This window comes from Tympanuchus pallidicinctus, unplaced genomic scaffold, assembly GCF_026119805.1.
Source record: "Tympanuchus pallidicinctus isolate F22 unplaced genomic scaffold, pur_lepc_1.0 scaffold127, whole genome shotgun sequence".
In the NCBI taxonomy this organism is placed as follows: domain Eukaryota; kingdom Metazoa; phylum Chordata; class Aves; order Galliformes; family Phasianidae; genus Tympanuchus; species Tympanuchus pallidicinctus.
The window spans coordinates 29208-49995 of NW_026294645.1; the positions used below are offsets into that span (position 1 = coordinate 29208).

Genomic DNA, 20788 nt, shown 5'->3' on the forward strand with positions numbered 1-20788 from the left:
TATGGGGTCCTATGGGGTCTTATAGGGTCCTATGGGGTCTTATGGGTCTTATAGGATCCTAGGGGTCTTATAGGGTTCTATGGGGTCTTATGGGGTCCTATGGGGTCTTATAGGGTCCTATGGGGTCTTATGGGTCTTATAGGGTCCTATGGGGTCTTATGGGGTCCTATGGGGTCCCACTGCGTCCTATGGGGTCCTATGGGTTCCTATGGACACAACCCCACACAATGCGACCCCACAACCCCCCCCGACCCCACAAACCCCCCCCGACCCCACAACCCAACCCTGACCTTTGGGTTCCTTATGGGGTCCTATGGGGTCTTATGGGGTTCTGTGGGGTCTTATGGGTTCCTGTGGGGTCTTATGGGGTCTTATGGGGTCCTATGGGGTCTTTTGGGGTCCTATGGGGTCTTATGGGGTCCTATGGGGTCTTATGAGGTTCTATGGGGTCCTAGGGGTCTTATGGGGTCCTATGGGGTCCTATGGGGTCCTATGGTGTCTTATGGGGTCCTATGGGGTCCTAGGGATCTTATAGGGTGCTATGGGTCTTACGGGTCTTAAAGGGTCCTATGGGGTTTTATGAGGTTCTATGGGGTCTTATGGGGTCCTATGGGGTCCTAGGAGTCTTATAGGGTCCTAGGGGTCTTATGGGGTCCTATGGGGTCTTATGGGGTCCTATGGAGTCTTATGGGGTCTAATGGGGTCCTATGGGGTCTTATGGGTCTTATAGGGTCCTATGGGGTCTTATGGGTCTTATAGGATCCTAGGGGTCTTATAGGGTTCTATGGGGTCTTATGGGGTTCTATGGGGTCTTATGGGGTCTTATAGGGTCCTATGGGGTCTTATAGGGTCCTATGGGGTCTTATGTGGTTCTATGGGGTCGTATGGGGTTCTAGGGGTCTTATAGGGACCTATGGGGTCTTATGGGGTTCTATGGGGTCTTATGGGGTCCTATGGGGTCCTAGGGGTCTTATGGGGTTCTATGGGGTCCTATGGGGTCCTATGGTGTCTTATGGGGTCCTATGGGGTCCTAGGGATCTTATAGGGTGCTATGGGTCTTACGGGTCTTAAAGGGTCCTATGGGGTCTTATGAGGTTCTATGGGGTCTTATGGGGTCCTATGGGGTCCTAGGGGTCTTATGGGGTTCTATGGGGTCCTATGGGGTCCTAGGAGTCTTATAGGGTCCTAGGGGTCTTATGGGGTCCTATGGGGTCTTATAGGGTCCTATGGGGTCTTATAGGGTCTTATGGGGTCCTATGGGCTCTTATGGGGTTCTATGGGGTCCTATGAGGTCTTAGGGGTCTTATAGGGTCCTATGGGGTCTTATGGGGTCCTATGGGGTCTTATGGGGTCCTATGGGGTCTTATGGGGTCTTATAGGGTCCTATGTGGTCTTATAGGGTCCTATGGGGTCCTATGGGGTCTTATCGGGTCCTATGGGGTCCTAGGGGTCTTATAGGGTCCTATGGGGTCTTATGGGATCCCACTGGCTCCTATGGGGTCCCACTGCGTCCTATGGGGTCCTATGGGTTCCTATGGACACAACCCCACACAATGCGACCCCACAACCCCCCCCGACCCCACAAACCCCCCCCGACTCCACAAACCCCCCCTGACGTTAGGGTTCCTTATGGGGTCCTATGGGGTCTTATGGGGTTCTGTGGGGTCTTATGGGTTCCTGTGGGGTCTTATGGGGTCCTATGGGGTCTTATGAGGTTCTATGGGGTCCTAGGGGTCTTATAGGGTCCTATGGGGTCCTAGGGGTCTTATGGGGTCCTATGGGGTCTTATGAGGTTCTATGGGGTCCTATGGGGTCCTATGGGGTCCTATGGGGTCCTAGGGGTCTTACGGGGTCCTATGGGGTCCTAGGGGTCTTATAGGGTCCTAGGGGTCTTATAGGGTCCTATGGGGTCTTATAGGGTCTTATGGGGTCTTATGGGGTCCTATGGGGTCCTATGGGGTCTTATGGGGTTCTATGGGGTCCTATGGGTCTTCTGGGGTCTTATAGGATCCTATGTGGTCTTATAGGGTCCTATGGGGTCCTATGGGGTCTTATGGGGTCCTATGGGGTCTTATGGGTCTTATAGGGTCCTATGGGCTCTTATGGGTCTTATAGGGTCCTATGGGGTCTTATGGGTCTTATAGGATCCTAGGGGTCTTATAGGGTTCTATGGGGTCTTATGGGGTCCTATGGTGTCTTATGGGGTCCTATGGGGTCCTAGGGATCTTATAGGGTGCTATGGGTCTTACGGGTCTTAAAGGGTCCTATGGGGTCTTATAGGGTTCTATGGGGTCTTATGGGGTTCTATGGGGTCCTATGGGGTCCTAGGAGTCTTATAGGGTCCTAGGGGTCTTATGGGGTCCTATGGGGTCCTATGGGGTCTTATGGGGTCCTATGTGGTCTTATAGGGTCCTATGGGGTCTTATGGGGTTCTATGGGGTCCTATGAGGTCTTAGGGGTCTTATAGGGTCCTATGGGGTCTTATGGGGTCCTATGGGGTCTTATGGGGTCCTATGGGGTCTTATGGGGTCTTATAGGGTCCTATGTGGTCTTATAGGGTCCTATGGGGTCCTATGGGGTCTTATCGGGTCCTATGGGGTCCTAGGGGTCTTATAGGGTCCTATGGGGTCTTATAGGGTCCCACTGGCTCCTATGGGGTCCCACTGCGTCCTATGGGGTCCTATGGGTTCCTATGGACACAACCCCACACCATGCGACCCCACAACCCCCCCCGACCCCACAAACCCCCCCCCGACCCTATAAACCCCCCCCCGGCCCCTATATCTCCGTACCGGAGCTGCAGGCCGGTGGCCCAGCAGCAGAGCTCCTTGCTGAGCAGCAGATGATTGAGGGCCACGGCGCTGACCCTATAAAGCAGCTGCCCGAACAACTGTAGGATCACCTCGGGGTCCAGGCCGTGCTCACTCACGACCCTATAAAGCTCATCCAGCCGCCCTATAAGGTCTTGCAGGGTATAGGATGCTTCCCATTCGCCCCTATGGGAGCTGCGGCTTCGGGATCCCATAGGTTTGGGAGCCCATAAGGTTTGGGATTCCAGCATGGCCGACACTGCGAAGGGGAAGAGATGGAGATCCCATATAAGACGGCGGCCCTATAAAGGGATTATGGGGTCCTATGGGGTCTTATAGGGTCCTATGGGGGCTTATGGGGTCCTATGGGGCCTTATGGGGTCCTATGGGGAGCTATGGAGGCCTATGGGGTCCTACGGGCTCCTATGAGGTCCTATGGGGTCCTATGGGGTCTTATGGGGTCTTATGGGAGCCTATGGGGTCCTATGGGGTATTATGGGGTCTTATGAGGTCCTATGAGGTCCTATGGGGTGCTATGGGGTCCTAAGGGGGCTTATGGGGTCCTATGGGGCCCTATGGGGTCCTATGGGGTCCTATGGGGTCTAATGGGGTCCTATGGGGTACTATGGGGGATTTATGAGGACCTATGGGGTCCTATGGGCTCTTATGGGGTCCTATGGGGTCTTATGGACTCCTATGGGGTCTCATGAACTCCTATCGGGCATTTATGGGGTCCTATGGGGAGCTATGGTGGCTTATGGGGTCCTAAGGGGGCTTATGGGGTCTTATGGGCTCCTATGGGGGCTTATGGGGTCCTATGGGGTCCTATGGGGTCCTATGGGGTCCTATGGGGAGCTATGGAGTCCTATGGGGTCTTATGGGGTCCTATGGGGTCTTATGGGGTCCTATGTGGCCTTATGGGGTCCTATGGGGTCTTATGGGGTCCTATGGGGTCTCATACACTGCTATGGGGCATTCATGAGGTCCTATGGGGTCCTATGGGGTCCTATGGGGTCTTATGGGGTCCTATGTGGCCTTATGGGGTCCTATGTCGTCTTATAGGGTCCTATGGGGTCTTATGGGGTGTTATGGGGTCCTATGGGGTCCTATGGGGTCCTATGGGGTACTATGGGGGCTTATGGGGTCCTATGGGCTCCTATGGGGTCCTATGGGGTCTTATGGGGTCTTATGGGGTCTTATGGGGTCCTATGGGGTCCTATGCGGTCTTATGGGCTCCTATGGGATTTTATGAGGTCATATGAGGTTTTATGGGGTCCTATGAGGCCTTATGTGGTCTTATGGGGTCCTTTGGGGTCTTATGGGGTCTTATGGGGTCCTATGGGGTCCTATGGGGTCTTATGGGGTCCTATGTGGGCTTATAGGGTCCTATGGGGGCTTATGGACTCCTATGGGGTCCTATGGGGAGCTATGGGGTCCTATGGGGTCCTATGGGGAGCTATGGGGTCCTATGGGGTACTATGGGGGATTTATGAGGACCTATGGGGTCCTATGGGGTCTTATGGGGTCTTATGGGAAGCTGTGGGGTCCTATGGTGTCCTATGGGGTCTTATGGGGGCTTATGGGGTCCTATGGGGCCTTATGGGGTCCTATGGGGAGCTATGGAGGCCTATGGGGTCCTACGGGCTCCTATGAGGTCCTATGGGGTCCTATGGGGTCTTATGGGGTCTTATGGGAGCCTACGGGGTCCTATGGGGTATTATGGGGTCTTATGAGGTCCTATGAGGTCCTATGGGGTCCTATGGGGTCCTAAGGGGGCTTATGGGGTCCTATGGGGTCCTATGGGGAGCTATGGGGTCGTATGGGGTCTTACGGGGGCTTATGGGGTCCTATGGGGTCTTATGGGGTCCTATGGGGTCTCATACACTGCTATGGGGCATTCATGAGGTCCTATGGGGTCCTATGGGGTCCTATGGGGTCTTATGGGGTCCTATGGGGTCTTATGGGGTCCTATGGGGTCTTACGGACTCCTCTGGGGTCCTATGGGGGATTTATGAGCTCCTATGGGGGCCTATGGGGTCCTATGGGGACTTATGGACTCCTATGGGGTCCTATGGGGAGCTATGGGGTCCTATGGGGGCCTAAGGGGTCCTATGGGGTCTTATGGGGTCTTATGGGGTCTTATGGGGTCCTATGGGGTCTCATAGATTCCTATGCGGCATTTATAGGGTCCTATGGGGTCTTATGGGGTCTTACAGGGTCTTATGGGGTCTTATCGGGTCCTATGGGGTCCTATGGGGTCTTATGGGGTCTTATGGGATCCTATGGGGGCCTATGGGGACTTATGGGGTCTTATGGGGTCCTATGGTGGCTTATGGGGTCCTAAGGGGGCTTATGGGGTCCTATGGGGTCTTATGGGGCATTTATGGGTCCTATGGGGGCTCATGGGGTCCTATGGGGTCTTATGGCGTGTTATGGGGTCTCATAGAATCCTATGGGGCATTTATGAGTTCCTATGGGAGCCTATGGGGTCCTGTGGGGTCTTATGGGGTCTTATGGGGTCCTATGGGGTCTTATGGGGTCTTATGGGGTCCTATCGGGTCCTATGGGGTCTTTTGGGATCCTATGGGGTCTTATGGGGTCTTATGGACTCCTATGGGGTCCTATGCGTGCCTATGGGGTCCTATGGGGTCTTAACGGGTCCTATGGGGTCCTATGTGGCCTTATGGGGTCCTATGGCGTCTTATGGGGTCCTATGGGGTCCTTATGGGGTCCTGTGGGGTCTTATGGGGTCCTATGGGGCATTTATGGAGCCCTATGGGGTCTTATGGGCTTCTATGGGGTCCTATCGGGTCCTATGGGCTCCTATGGGCTCCTATGGAGTCAAATGGGGTCCTATGGGGTCCTATGGGGTATTATGGGGTCCTATGGGGAGCTATGGGGTCTTATGGGGTCTTATGGGGTCTTATGGGATCCTATGGGGGCTTATGGACTCCTATGGAGTCCTATGGGAAGCTATGGGGTCCTATGGGGTCTTAAGGGGTCCTATGGGGGCTTATAGGGTCCTATGGGGTCTCATGGAGTCCTATGGGGCATTTATGGGGTCCTATGGGGAGCTATGGGGTCCTATGGGGTCCTATGGGGAGCTATGGGGTCATACGGGGTCTTATGGGGGCTTATGGGGTCCTATGGGGAGCTATGGGGTCCTATGGGGTCCTATAGGGTTCTATGGAGTCCTATGGGGTCCTATGAGCTCCTATGGGGTCTTATGGGGCCCTATAGGGGATTTATGGGATCCTATGGGGGCTTATGGACTCCTATGGGGTCCTATGGGGTCTAATGGGGTCCTATGGGGTACTATGGGGGATTTATGAGGACCTATGGGTTCCTATGGGGTCTTATGGGGTCTTATGGGAAGCTATGGGGTCCTATGGGGTCCTATGGGGCATTATGGGGTCTTATGGGGGCTTATAGGGTCCTATGGGGTCTCATGGAGTCCTATGGGGCATTTATGGGGTCCTATGGGAGGCTATGGAGACCTATGGGGTCTTATGGAGCATTTATCGGGTCCTATGGGGTCTTATGGGGTCTTACGGGGTCCCTATGGGGTCCTATGGGGTCCTATAAGGCATTTATGAGGACCTATGGGGTCTTATGGGGTCCTACGGGGTGTTATGGGGCCCTATTGGGTCCTATGGGGTCTTATGGGGTCCTATGGGATCCTATGGGGTCCTATGGCGTCCTGTGGGGTTCTATGGGGGCCTATGGGGTCCCATGGGCTTCTATGGGGTCTTATGAGGTCCTATGAGGTCCTATGGGGTCCTATGGGGTCCTAATGGGGCTTATGGGGTCCTATGGGGTCCTATGGGGTCCTATGGGGTCCTATGGGGGATTTATGAGGACCTATGGGGTCCTATGGGGCATTATGGGGTCTTATGGGGGCTTATAGGGTCCTATGGGGTCTCATGGAGTCCTATGGGGTCTTATGGGGTCCTATGGGGTCTCATACACTGCTATGGGGCATTCATGAGGTCCTATGGGGTCCTATCGGGTCCTATGGGGTCTTATGGGGTCCTATGTGGCCTTATGGGGTCCTATGTCGTCTTATAGGGTCCTATGGGGGCTTATGGGGTCCTATGGGCTCCTATGGGGTCCTATGGGGTCTTATGGGGTCTTATGGGGTCTTATGGGGTCCTATGGGGTCTTATGGGCTTCTATGGGGTCCTATCGGGACCTATGGGCTCCTATGGGGTCCTATGGAGTCAAATGGGGGCCTATGGGGTCCTATGCGGTCCTATGGGGGCCTATGGGGTCCTAAGGGGGCTTATGGGGTCTGATGGGGTCTTATGGGGTCCTATGGGGTCTTATGGGGTCTTATGACGTCCTATGGGGTCTTATGGGGTCCTATGGGGTCTTATGGACTCCTATGGGATTCTATGGAGAGCTATGGGGTCCTATGGAGAGCTATGGGGTCCTATGGGGTCCTATGGGGTGTCATAGGGTCCTATGGGGTCCCATGGGGTCTTATGGGGTCCTATGGGGAATTTATGGGGTCATATGGGACATTTATGGGGACTTAAGGGGTCTTATGGGGTCCTATGGGGTCTTAAGGGGTCCTATGGATTCTTATTGAGTGCAATGAGCTCTTATGGCGTCCTATAGGCTCTCATACGGTCCAATGGGGTCTTATGGGGTCCTATGGGGCCTTATGGGGTCCTATGGGGTCTTATGGGCTCTTATGGGGTCCTAAGGGGCCCTATGGGGTCTTATGGGGTCTGATGGGGTCCTATGGGGTCCTATGGGGTCTGATGGGGTCCTATGGGGTCCTATAGGGTCCTATGGGGTCTTATGGGGTCTCATAGGGTCCAATGGGGTCCTATGAGGTCCTATGGGGTCTTATGGGGTCACATGGGGCATTTATGGGGACTTATGGGGTCTTATAGGGTCTTACGGGATCCTATGGGGTGTTATGGGCTCCTATGGGGTCTTATGGGGTCTTATGAGGTCCTATGGGGAGCTATGGGGTCCTATGGCGGCTTATGGACTCCTATGGAACCCTATGGAGGCTTATGGGGTCCTATGGGGTCCTATGGGGTCCTATGGGGTCCTATGGGGGCTTAAGAGGTCCTATGGGGTCTTATGGCGTCCTATGGGGGCCTATGGGGTCCAATGTGGTCCTATGGGGTCTGATGGGGTCCTATGGGGTCTTATGGGGTCCTATGGGTTCCTATGGGGTCTTATGGGGTCCTATGGGGTCCTGTGGGGTCTTATGGGGTCTTATGGGGTCCTATGGGATCCTATGGGGTCCTATGTGGTCTTATGGGGTCCTATGGAGTCTGATAGGGTCCTATGGGGTCCTTATGGGTCCTATGGGGTGTTATGGGCTCCTATGTGGTCCTATGGGGTCCTATGGGGTGCTATGGGGTCTTATGGAGTCCTATGGGGTCCTATGGGTTCCTATGGGGTCTTATGGGATCCTATGGGGTCCTATGGGGTCCTATTGGGTCCTATGGAGTCCTATGGGGTCCTATGGGATTCTATGGGGGCCTATGGAGCTCTATGGGGTTTAATGGGGTCCTATGGGGTCCTATGGGGTCTTCTGGAGTCCTACGGGGTGCTATGGGTTCTATGGGGTCTTATGGGGTCCTATGGGGGCTTATGGAGTCATATGGAGCCCTGTGGGGTCTTATGGGGTCCTATGGGTTCTATGTTGTCCTATGGGGGCTTATGGAGTCCTATGGAGCACTATGAGGTCTTATGGGCTTCTATGGGGTCCTATGGGGTCTTATGGGGTCTTATGGGGTCCTATGGGGTCCTATGGGATTCTATGGGTCCTATGGGGCCCTATGGGGTCCTATGGGGTCTTATGAGGTCCAATGTGGTCCTATGGGGTCTGATGGGGTTTTATGGGGTGCTATGGGGTCCTATGGGGTCCTATGGGGTCTTATGGGGTCCTATGGGGTCCTATGGGGTCCTATGGGTTCTATGGGGTCTTATGGGCTCGTATGGGGTCCTATGGGGTCCTATGGGGTCTTATGTGGTCTTATGGGGTCCTATGTGGTCCTATGGGGTTTTATGGGTCCTATGGGGTCCTATGTGCTCTTATGGGGTCCTATGGGGTGCTATGGGCTCCTATGGGGTTTTATGGGATTCTATGGGTCCTATGGGGTCCTATGGGGTCCTATGGGGTCCTATGGGGTCCTATGGGGTTTTATGGGTTCCTATGGGGTTTTATGCGCTCCTATGGGTCCACGCGGTCTTATGGGGTCTTATGGGGTTCTACGTGGTCCTATGGGGTGTGATGGGGTGTCATAGGGTCCTATGGGGTCTTATGGGGTGCTATGGGGTCTTATGGTATTCTATGGGTCCTATGGGATCCTATGGGGTCCTATGTGGTCTTATGGGGTCCTATGGGGTCTGATCGGTTCCTATGGGGTCCTATGGGGTCCTATGGGGTGCTATGGGGTCTTATGGAGTCCTATGGGGTCCTATGGGTTCCTATGGGGTCTCATGGGATCCTATGGGGTCCTATGGGGTTCTATGGGGTCCTATGGAGTCCTATGGGGTCCTATGGGATTCTATGGTGGCCTATGGAGCTCTATGGGGTTTAATGGGGTCCTATGGGGTCCTATGGGGTCTTCTGGAGTCGTATGGGGTGCTATGGGGTCCTATGGGTTCTATGGGGTCTTATGGGGCCCTATGGGGTCTTATGGGCTCGTATGGGGATTTATGGGATTCTTTGGGTCCTATGGGCTCCTATGGGGTTCTATGGGGTCCTATGAGGTCTTATGGGGTCCTATGGGGTCTTATGGGGTCTTATGGGTTCTATGGGGTCTTATGGGGCCCTATGGGGTCTTATGGGCTCGTATGGGGATTTATGGGATTCTTTGGGTCCTATGGGCTCCTATGGGGTTCTATGGGGTCCTATGAGGTCTTATGGGGTCCTATGGGGTCTTATGGGGTCTTATGGGCTCCTATGGGGATTTATGCGATTCTATGGGTCCTATGAGGTCCTATGGGTTCTTATGGCGTCTCATAGGGTCCTATGGCGTCTTATGGGGTCCTATGGGGTGTGATGGGGTCCTATGGGGTCCTATGGGGTTTTATGGGATTCTATGGGTCGTATGGGGTGCTATGGGGTCCTATGGGGTTTTACAGGGTCCTATGGGGTCTTATGGGGTCCAATGTGGTCCTATGGGGTCTGATGGGTTTTATGTGGTCCTATGGAGTTCTATGGGGTCCTATGGGGTCCATGTGGTCCCATGTGGTCCTATGGGGGCCTATGGGGTCTTATGGGCTCCTATGGGGTCTCATAGGGTCCTATGGGGTCTTATGGGGTCTTAAGAAGTCCTATGGGGTCTCACAGGGTCCTATGAGGTCCTATGGGGTCTTATGGGGTCCTATGGGGTCTGATGGGGTTTTATGGGGTCCTATGGGCTCCTATGGGGTTCTATGGGTCCTATGGGGTTTTCTGGGATTCTATGGGTCCTATGGGGTCCTATGGGGTCTTATGGGTTCTATGGGGTGTTATGGGCTCCTATGGGGTCTTATGGGATTCTATGGGTCCTATGGGGTCCTATGGGCTGCTGTGGGGTCCTATGGGGTCTTATGGGGTCCTATGGGGTGTTATGGGGTCTTATGGGGTCCTATGAGGTCCTATGGGGTCCTATGGGTTCCTATGGGTTCTATGGGGTTCTATGGGGTGTTATAGGGTCTTATGGGGTCCTATGAGGTCCTATGGGGTCCTATGGGGTCTGATGGGGTGTGATGGGGTCCTATGGGGTCGTATGGGATTGTATGGGTCCTATGGGGTCCTATGGGGTCCTATGGGGGCCTATGGGGTCCTATGGGGGCCTATGGGGTCCTATGGGGTTTTATGGGCTCCTATCGGTGCTATAGGTCCTATGGGGTTTTCTGGGATTCTATGAGTCCTATGGGGTCCTATGGGGTCTTATGGGTCCTATGGGGTCCTATGGGGTCTTATGGGGAGCTATGGGGTCCTATGGCGGCTTATGGACTCCTATGAATCCCTATGGAGTCCTATGGGGTCCTATGGGGTCCAATGGGGTCTTATGGGGTCCTATGTGGTTCTATGGGGTTTTGTGGGCTCCTATGGGCCCCTATGCGGTTTAATGGGGTCCCAGGCTCCCCCCTGCGCTCCGTACCGACCATGGGCTGCAGCTGGGTCCCCGCGGCGGCGCAGAGCTGCGCGTAGATGCTGGAGCACAGGGCGCCCAGCAGCTCCCGGTACTCGGCCAGGTCGAAGTGCCGCAGGCTCTGCGCCTTCTGCTGCGCGCTGCACTGCGCCGTGAAGCCCTGCACAGCACCGCCATCAGGATGCATAGGGACACATAGGGACCCATAGGGACCCATAGGGACCCATAGGGACCCATGGGAGCCCATAGGGACCCATAGGGACCCATAGGGACCCATAGGAACCCAGAGGGACCCATAGGGACCCATAGGAACCCATAGGACCCCAAAGGAACCCATAAAACCCCATAGGAGCCCATAGGACCCATAGGAACCCATAGGAGCCCATAGAGACCCATAGGGACCCATAGGACCCATAGGGACCCATGGGAACCCATAGGAACCCATAGGGACCCATAGGATCCTATAAGATCCCATCAGACCCCATAAGACCCCATACGACCCCAAAGGACCCCATAAGACCCCATAACACCCCATAGGACCCCATAACACCCCATAGGAACCCATAGGAGCCCATAGGAGCCCATAAGACCCCACAGGACCCATAGGAACCCATATGAGCCCATAGAACCCCATAGAATCCCATAAGAACCCATACGACCCCATAAGACCCCATAAGACCCCATAACATCCCATAGGAACCCATACAACCCATAGGAGCCCATAGGGACCCATAGGAACCCATAGGGACCCATAGGACCCATAAGACCCCATAGGAGCCCATAGGAACCCATAGGACCCATAGGGACCCATAGGACCCATAGGGACCCATAGGACCCATAGGGACCCATAGGAACCCATAGCAACCCATAGGAACCCAAAGAAACCCATAAGACCCCATAGGACCCATAGGAACCCATAGGAACCCATACGAGCCCATAGGAACCCATAAGAGCCCATAGGAAACCACAAAACCCCATAGGAGCCCATAAGAGCCCATAGGAACCCATAGGAACCCATAGGGACCCATAGAGACCCATAGGAGCCCATAGGGACCCATAGGAACCCATAGGACCCATAGGAACCCATAGGAACCCATAGGACCCCATAGGACCCCATAGGAACCCATAAAACCCCATAGGAGCCCATAGGACCCATAGGAACGCATAGGGACCCATAGGGACCCATAGGGACCCATAGGACCCATAGGGACCCATAGGACCCATAGGAGCCCATAGGGACCCATAGGGACCCATAGGGATCCATAGGAGCCCATAGAAACCCATAGGGACCCATAGGAACCCATAGGACCCATACGGACCCATAAGACCCCATAGGAGCCCATAGGAACCCATAGGAGCCCATAAGACCCCACAGGACCCATAGGAACCCATACGAGCCCATAGAACCCCATAGAATCCCATAAGAACCCATACGACCCCATAAGACCCCATAAGACCCCATAACATCCCATAGGAACCCATAGAACCAATAGGAACCCATAGGAACCCATAAGACCCCATAGGACCCCATAGGACCCACAGGACCCATAAGACCACACAAAACCCAATAGGAACCCATAGGAACGCATAGTAACCCATAGGGACCCATAGGAACCCATAGAGACCCATAGGAACCCATAGAAACTCATAGGATCCCATAGAGACCCATAGGAACCCATAGGAACCCATAAAACCCCATAGGACCCATAGCAACCCATAGGAACCCATAGCACCCTATAAAATCCCATCAGACCCCATAAGACTCCATAACAGCCCATAGGAGCCCATAGCACCCCATAGGACCCATAGGAACCCATACGATCCCATAGAACCCATAGGAACCCCTAACACCCCATAGGAACCCATAGCAACCCATAAGACCCCATAGAACCCATAGGAACCCATAGGAACCCACAGGAACCCATAAGACCCCATGGGACCCATAAGAACCCATAGGGACCCATAGGAACCCATAGGGACCCATAGGGACCCATAGGGACCCATAGGGACCCATAGGGACCCATAGGGACCCACAGGACCCATAGGGACCCATAGGGACCCATAGGAGCCCATAGGGACCCATAGGAACCCATAGGACCCATAGGAACCCATAGGAACCCATAGGGACCCATAGGAGCCCATAGGGACCCATGGGAGCCCATAGGGGCCCATAGGGGCCCATACCAGCCCATAAAACCCCATAAGAACCCATACAACCCCATAAGACCCCATAGCATCCCATAGGAACCCATAGGAGCCCATAGGGACCCATGGGAACCCATAGGGACCCATAGGACCCCATAGGAACACATAGGGACCCATAGGAACCCATAAGACCCCATGGGACCCATAGGAACCCATAGGGACCCCATAAGACCCCATAGGACCCCATAACACCCCATAGTAACCTATAGGAACCCATAGGAACCCATAAGATCCCATAAAGCCCATAGGACCCATTAGGAACCCATAGGAGCCCATAAAACCCCATAGGGACCCACAGCAACCCATAAGACCCCATAGGACCCCATAGGAGCCCATAGGAACCCATGAGAACCCACAAGAACCCAAAGCAACCCATAAGACCCCATAAGAGCCCATAGGAGCCCATAGGGACCCATAGGACCCCATAAGACCCCATAGGAACCCATAGCAACCCACAACATCCCATACAACCCCATAGGAACCCATAGGAACCCATAGGAACCCATAGGGACCCATAGGGACCCATAGGGACCCACAGGACCCCATAAGACCCCATAGGAACCCATAACATCCCATAAGATCCCATAGGAACCCATAGAAACCCATAAGACCCCATAGGACCCATAGGAACCCATAGGAACCCATAGGAACCCATAGGACCCCCATAAGACCCCATAAGACCCCATAGAACCCCATAAGCCGCCATAGAACCCCATAGGCCCCCATAGGCCCTTATTACCCCCCATAATCCCCCATAAGCCCGCACAGGACCCCATAGGATCCCATAAGGCCCCCATAGGACCCCATAAAACCCCATAGCACCCCATAGGCCCCCATAGGACCCCATAGGACCCCATAGGACCCCATAAGACCCCATAGGACCCCATAGAAGCCCATTAGACCCCATAAATCCCCCATGAGACCCCATAAGACCCCATAGCACCCCATAGGCTCCCATAGAACCCAATAGGACCCCATAGCACCCCATAGCACCCCATAGGCTCCCATAGCACCCCATTTCACCCCATAGAACTCCATAGGACCCCATATAACCCCATAGCACCCCATAATCCCCCATAGAACCCCATAGCACCCCATAGGACCCCATAGGACCCCATAGGACCCCATAAGCCCCCATAGGACCCCATAGGACGCCATAGGACCCCATAAGACCCCATAGGACCCCATAAGACCCCATAAGACCCCATAAGACCCCATAGGACCCCATAGGACCCCATAGGACCCCATAAGACCCCATAAGACCCCATAAGCCCCCATAGGACCCCATAAGACCCCATAGGACCCCATAGGACCCCATAAGACCCCATAGGACCCCATAGGACCCCATAGGACCTCATAAGACCCCATAGAACCCCATAAGACCCCATAGGACCCCATAGGACCCCATAAGACCCCATAGGACCCCATAGGACCCCATAGCACCCCATAGAACCCCATAGGACCCCATAATCCTTCACAGAACCCCATAAGACCCCATAAGACCCCATAGGACCGCATAGGACCCCCAAGCTCATTAACCGCCCCCCCCAATTAGCAGCACTTTTAATTGACCCCATAAGCACCGATAGGACCCCACAGGACCCCACAGGACCCCATAAGGCCCCCATAGCACCCGATAGGACCCCATAGGACCCCATAATCGTTCCATAGGACCCCATAAAACCCCATAAGACCCCATAGGACCCCATAGGATCCCATAGGATCCTATAGGACCTCATAGGACCCCATAGGATCCCATAGAACCCTATAGCACCCCACAGAACCGCGTAGGACCCCATAAGCCCCCATAGGACCCCATAGGACCCCATAGCAACCCATAAGCCCCCATAGCACCCCACAGCACCCCATAATCCCCCATAAGCCCCCATAAGACCCCATAGGACCCCATAGGACCCCATAGCACCCCATAGCACCCCATAATCCCCCATAAGCCCCCATAGGACCGCATAGGACCCCATAGAACCCCATAGGACCCCATAGGCCCCCATAAGACCCCATAGGACCCCATAAATCCCCCATAGGACCCCATAGGACCCCATAAGCCCCCATAGAACCCCATAGGACCCCATAGAACCCCATAGCACCAGATATCACCCCATAGCACCCCATAATCCCCCATAAGACCCCATAGAACCCCATAGGACCCCATAAATCCCCCATGAGACCCCATAGGACCCCATAGGACCCCACAGGACCCCACAGGACCCCATAGCACCCCATAGGCTCCCATAGAACCCAATAGGACCCCATAATCCCCCATAGAACCCCATAGGCCCCCATAGGCCCCCATAGGACCCCATAGGACCCCATAGCTCCCCCATAGGGCCCCCACAGAACCCCATAGGACCCCATAAGACCCCATAAGCCCCCATAGGCCCCCATAAGCCCCCACAGGACTCCATAAGACCCCATAGGACACCATAGGACCTCATAAGACCCCATAGAACCCCATAGAACCCCATAAATCCCCCATAAGCCCCCATAGGACCCCATAGAACCCCATAGGCCCCCATTATCCCCCATAAGACCCCATAGGACCCCATAAAACCCCATAAGACCCCATAGGCCCCCATAGGATCCCATAGCACCCCATAGAACCCCATAGCACCCCATAATCCCCCATAAGACCCCATAGAACCCCATAAGACCCCATAAATCCCCCATGAGACCCCATAGGACCCCATAAGCCCCCATAGAACCCCATAGGCCCGCATTACCCCCCATAATCCCCCATAAGCCCCCATAGGATCCCTTAGGCCCCCATAGAGCCCCATAGGACCCCATAATCCCCCATAGGACCCCATAGGACCCCATAGGATCCCACAGGACCCCATAGGACCCCATGAATCCCCCATAGGACCCCATAGGACCCCATAAGACCCCATAAGCCCCCATAGGCCCCCATAAGGCGCCACAGGACTCTATAAGACCCCATAGGACCCCACAGGACCCCATAGGACCTCATAAGACCCCATAGGAAACCACAGGAACCCATAGGAGCCCATAAAACCCCATAGGGACCATAGGAACCCATAGGACCCCATAGGAACCCATAAAACCCCATAGAAGCCCATAGGACCCATAGGAACCCATAGGGACCCATAGAGACCCATAGGGACCCATAGGGACCCATAGGGACCCATAGGACCCATAGGGACCCATACGGACCCATAGGGACCCATAGGAGCCCATAGGGACCCATAGGAACCCATAGGAACCCATAAAACTCCATAACGCCCATACGACCCCATAAGACCCCATAGCATCCCATAGGAACCCCATAGGAACCCATAGGAACCCATAGCACCCTATAAGATCCCATCAGACCCCATAAGACCCCATAGGACCCCATAAGACCCCATAACACCCCATAGGACCCCATAGGAACCCATAGGAGCCCATAGGAACCCATAGCACCCCATAGGAACCCATAGCACCCCATAGGAACCCATAGGATCCCATAGAACCCCATAAGTCCCCATAGAACCCCATAAGGCCCCATAGGACCACATAGAAGCCCATTAGACCCCATAAATCACCTATAGGACCCCATAAGACCCCATAAGGCCCCGATAGCACCCCATAGGACCCCATAAATCCCCCATAAGACCACAGAGAACACCATAGGACCCCATAAGCCCCCATAGGACCCCATAGGACCCCATAGGACCCCATAGGACCCCATAGGACCCCATAAGCCCCCACAGAACCCCATAGGACCCCATAAGCCCCCATAGGCCCCCATTACCCCCCATAATCCCCCATAAGCCCCCATAGGATCCCATAAGGCCCCATAGGACCCCATAAGACCCCATAGGACCCCATAGAACCCCATAGAACCCCATAAGCCCCCATAGAACCCCATAGGCCCCCATAGGCCCCCATTACCCCCCATAATCCCCCATAAGCCCCCATAGGACCCCATAGGATCCCATAGGGGCCCCATAGCACCCCATAGGAACCCATAAATCCCCCATAGGCCCCCATAGGACCCCGAAGCTCATTAACCCCCCCCCCCCAATTAGCGGCGCTGTTAATTGACCCCATAAGCACCTATAGGACCCCATAGGACCCCATAGAACCCCATAAGACACCATAGGTCCCCATAGGACTCCATAGACCCTCATAATACCCCCTAGGACCCCATATGACCCCATAAATCCCCCATAGGACCCCATAGGACCCCATAAGACGCCATAAGCCGCCATAGGACCCCATAGGACCCCATAGGAGCCCATAAGACCCCATAGGACCCCATAGAACCCCATAGGACCCCATAAGCCCCCATAGAACCCCATAGAAGCCCACAAGACCCCATAAATCCCCCATGAGACCCCCATAGGACCCCATAGAACCCCATAGGACCCCATAAGCCCCCATAGAACCCCATAAGACCCCATAGGCCCCCATTACCCCCCATAAGCCCCCATAGGATCCCATAGGACCCCATAAGACCCCATAGGCCCCCATAGGACCCCATAGCACCCCATAGAACCCCATAGCACCCCATAGGACCCCATAGAACTCCATAGGACCCCATAGGATCCCATAGAACCCCATAGCACCCCATAATCCCCCATAAGACCGCATAGAACCCCATAAGACCCCATAGGACCCCATAGGACCCCATAAATCCCCCATAGAACCCCATAGGCCCCCATTACCGCCCGTAATCCCCCATAAGCCCCCATAGGACCCCATAAGACCCCGTAAGATCCTATAAGACCCCCACAGGACCCCATAAGACCCCATAGGACCCCATAAATCCCCCATAAGACCCCATAATCCCCCATAGGACCCCATAGGACCCCACAGGAACCCATAGGACCCCATAGCACCCCATAGAACCCCATAGGCCCCCATTACCCCCCAAAGCACCCCATAGGACCCCACAGGATCCCTTAAGCCCCCATAGGCCCCCATAGGACCCCGAAGCTCATTAACCCCCTTCCCCCCAATTAGCGGCGCTGTTAATTGACCCCATAAGACACCATAGGTCCCCATAGGACCCCATAGACCCTCATAATACCCCCTAGGACCCCATAAGACCCCATAAATCCCCCATAAGACCCCATAGGACCCCATAAGACGCCATAAGCCGCCATAGGACCCCATAGGAGCCCATAAGACCCCATAGGACCCCACAGAACCCCATAGAACCCCATAGGACCCCATAAGTCCCCATAATCCCCCATAGGACCCCATAAGTCCCCATAATCCCCCACAGGACCCCATAAGACCCCATAGGCCCCCACAGGACCCCATAGAACCCCATAGGCCCCCATAGGCCCCCATTACCCCCCGTAATCCCCCATAAACCCCCATAGGACCCCATAGGACCCCATAGCACCCCATAGAACCCCATAGGACCCCATAAGACCCCATAATCCCCCATAGGACCCCATAAGACCCTATAGGACCCCATAAGACCCCATTAGACCCCTCAAATTCCCCCTATAGGACCCCATAGGACCCCATAAGACCCCATAGGACCCCATAGAACCCCGTAGAACCCCATAGGACCCCATAGGACCCCATAAGACCCCATAGCATCCTATAAGACCCCCACAGGACCCCATAAGCCCCCATAGGACCCCATAGGCCCCCATTACCCCCCTATAATCCCCCATAAGCCCCCATAGGACCCCATAAATCCCCCATGAGACCCCATAGGACCCCATAAGCCCCCATAGGACCCCATAGCACCCCATAGAACCCCACAGCACCCCATAGGACCCCATAGAACTCCATAGGACCCCCATAGGATCCCATAGAACCCCATAGGCCCCCATTATCCCCCATAAGACCCCATAGGACCCCATAGGACCCCATAGCACCCCATAGAACCCCATAGAACCCCACAGGACCCCATAGGACCCGATAAGACCCCATAAATCCCCCATAAGCCCCCATAAGACCCCATAGGATCCCACAGAACCCCATAGAACCCCATAAGACCCCACAGGACTCCATAAGACCCCATAGGACCCCATAGGACCCCATAAGACCCCATAGGCCCCCATAGGCCCCCACAGGACCCCATAAGAGCCCATAGGATCCCATAGAACCCCATAGGACCCAGTAGGACCCCGTAAGCCCCCATAAGCCCCCATAGGACCCCATAGGACCCCATAATCCCCCATAGAACCCCATAGGACCCCATAGAACCCCATAGCACCCCATAGAACCCCATAGAACCCCATAGGACCCCATAGGACACCATAAATCCCCATAGAACCCCATAAGACCCCATAGGACCCCATAAGACCCCATAATCCCCCATATGCCCCCATAGGACCCCATAGGACCCCACAGGACCCCATAGGACCCCACAGGACCCCATCGCACCCCATAGGCCCCCATAGCACCCCATAGAACCCCATAAGCCCCCATAGGCCCCCATAGAACCCCATAAGCACCCATAGGACCCCACAGGAACCCATAGGACCCCACAGCACCCCATAGAACCCCATAGAACGCCATAGGACCCCATAGGACCGCATAGGACCCCATAAGACCCCATAAGACCCCATAGGATCCCATACGACCCCATAGGACCCCATAGGACCCCAGAGCACCCAATATCACCCCATAGCACCCCATAATCCCCCATAAGCCCCCATAGGACCCCATAAGCCCCCATAGGCTCCCATAGAACCCCATAAGACCCCATAGGACCCCATAGAACCCCATAGAACCCCATAGGACCCCATAGAACCCCATAAGCTCGTATAGGCCCCCTTAAGACCCCACAGGACCGCATAGGACCCCATAGGCCCCCATAAATCCCCCATAGGACCCCATAAATCCCCTATAGAACCCCATAGGACCCCATAAGACCCCATAGGATCCCACAGAACCCCATAAGCCCCCATAGAACCCCATAGAACCCCATAGGCCCCCATTACCCCCCATAATCCCCCATAAGCCCCCATAGGACCCCATAAGCCCCCATAGGACCCCATAAGGCCCGATAGGACCCCATAGGACCCCATAAGACCCCATAGGCCCCCATTACCCCCCATAATCCCCCATAAGCCCCCATAGGATCCCATAAGACCCCATAGGACCCCATAAATCCCCCATAGAACCCCATAGGCCCCCATAGGCCCCCATAGGACCCCATAGGACCCCATAAGACCCCATAGAACCCCATAGAACCCCATAAATCCCCCATAAGCCCCCATAGGACCCCATAGAACCCCATAGGCCCCCATTATCCCCCATAAGACCCCATAGGACCCCATAGCACCCCATAGGACCTCATAGCACCCCATAGGACCCCATAGGACCCCATAGGACCTCATAGGACCCCATAGGACCCTATAGAACTCCATAGGACCCCATAGGACCCCACAGGCCCCCATAAGACCCCATAGAACCCCATAAGACCCCATAAGACCCCATAGCACCCCATAATCCCCCATAAGACCGCATAGAACCCCATAAGACCCCATAGAACCCCATAGAACCCCATAGAACCCCATAGGACCCCATAGAACCCCATAGAACCCCATAGGACCCCATAGGCCCCCACAGGCCCCAATAGAACCCCATAAGCCCCCATAGGCCCCCATGGAACCCCATAAGCACCCATAGGACCCCATAGGATCCCATAGAACCCCATAGAACGCCATA

General features: G+C 54.9%; 1 protein-coding gene and 1 long non-coding RNA gene across 2 annotated transcripts in view; one reads left to right on the forward strand and one right to left on the reverse strand.

Moving 5' to 3' along the window:
* The window catches only part of LOC128075726 (unconventional myosin-Vb-like), a 59846-nt gene that overhangs the window by 17867 nt on the left and 21191 nt on the right, over positions 1 to 20788 (reverse strand). The window contains exons 4-5 of the mRNA XM_052672718.1: positions 10934 to 11084; positions 2793 to 3069 (exon numbers count right to left, since the gene is read on the reverse strand). Coding sequence (XP_052528678.1) covers positions 2793 to 3069; positions 10934 to 11084 — 428 coding nt within the window. The remainder of the gene's footprint in view (positions 1 to 2792; positions 3070 to 10933; positions 11085 to 20788) is intronic.
* Positions 18147 to 19360, forward strand: LOC128075732 (uncharacterized). The gene is made up of 2 exons (XR_008204087.1): positions 18147 to 18357; positions 19276 to 19360. It is a non-coding gene; the product is annotated as an uncharacterized LOC128075732 (long non-coding RNA).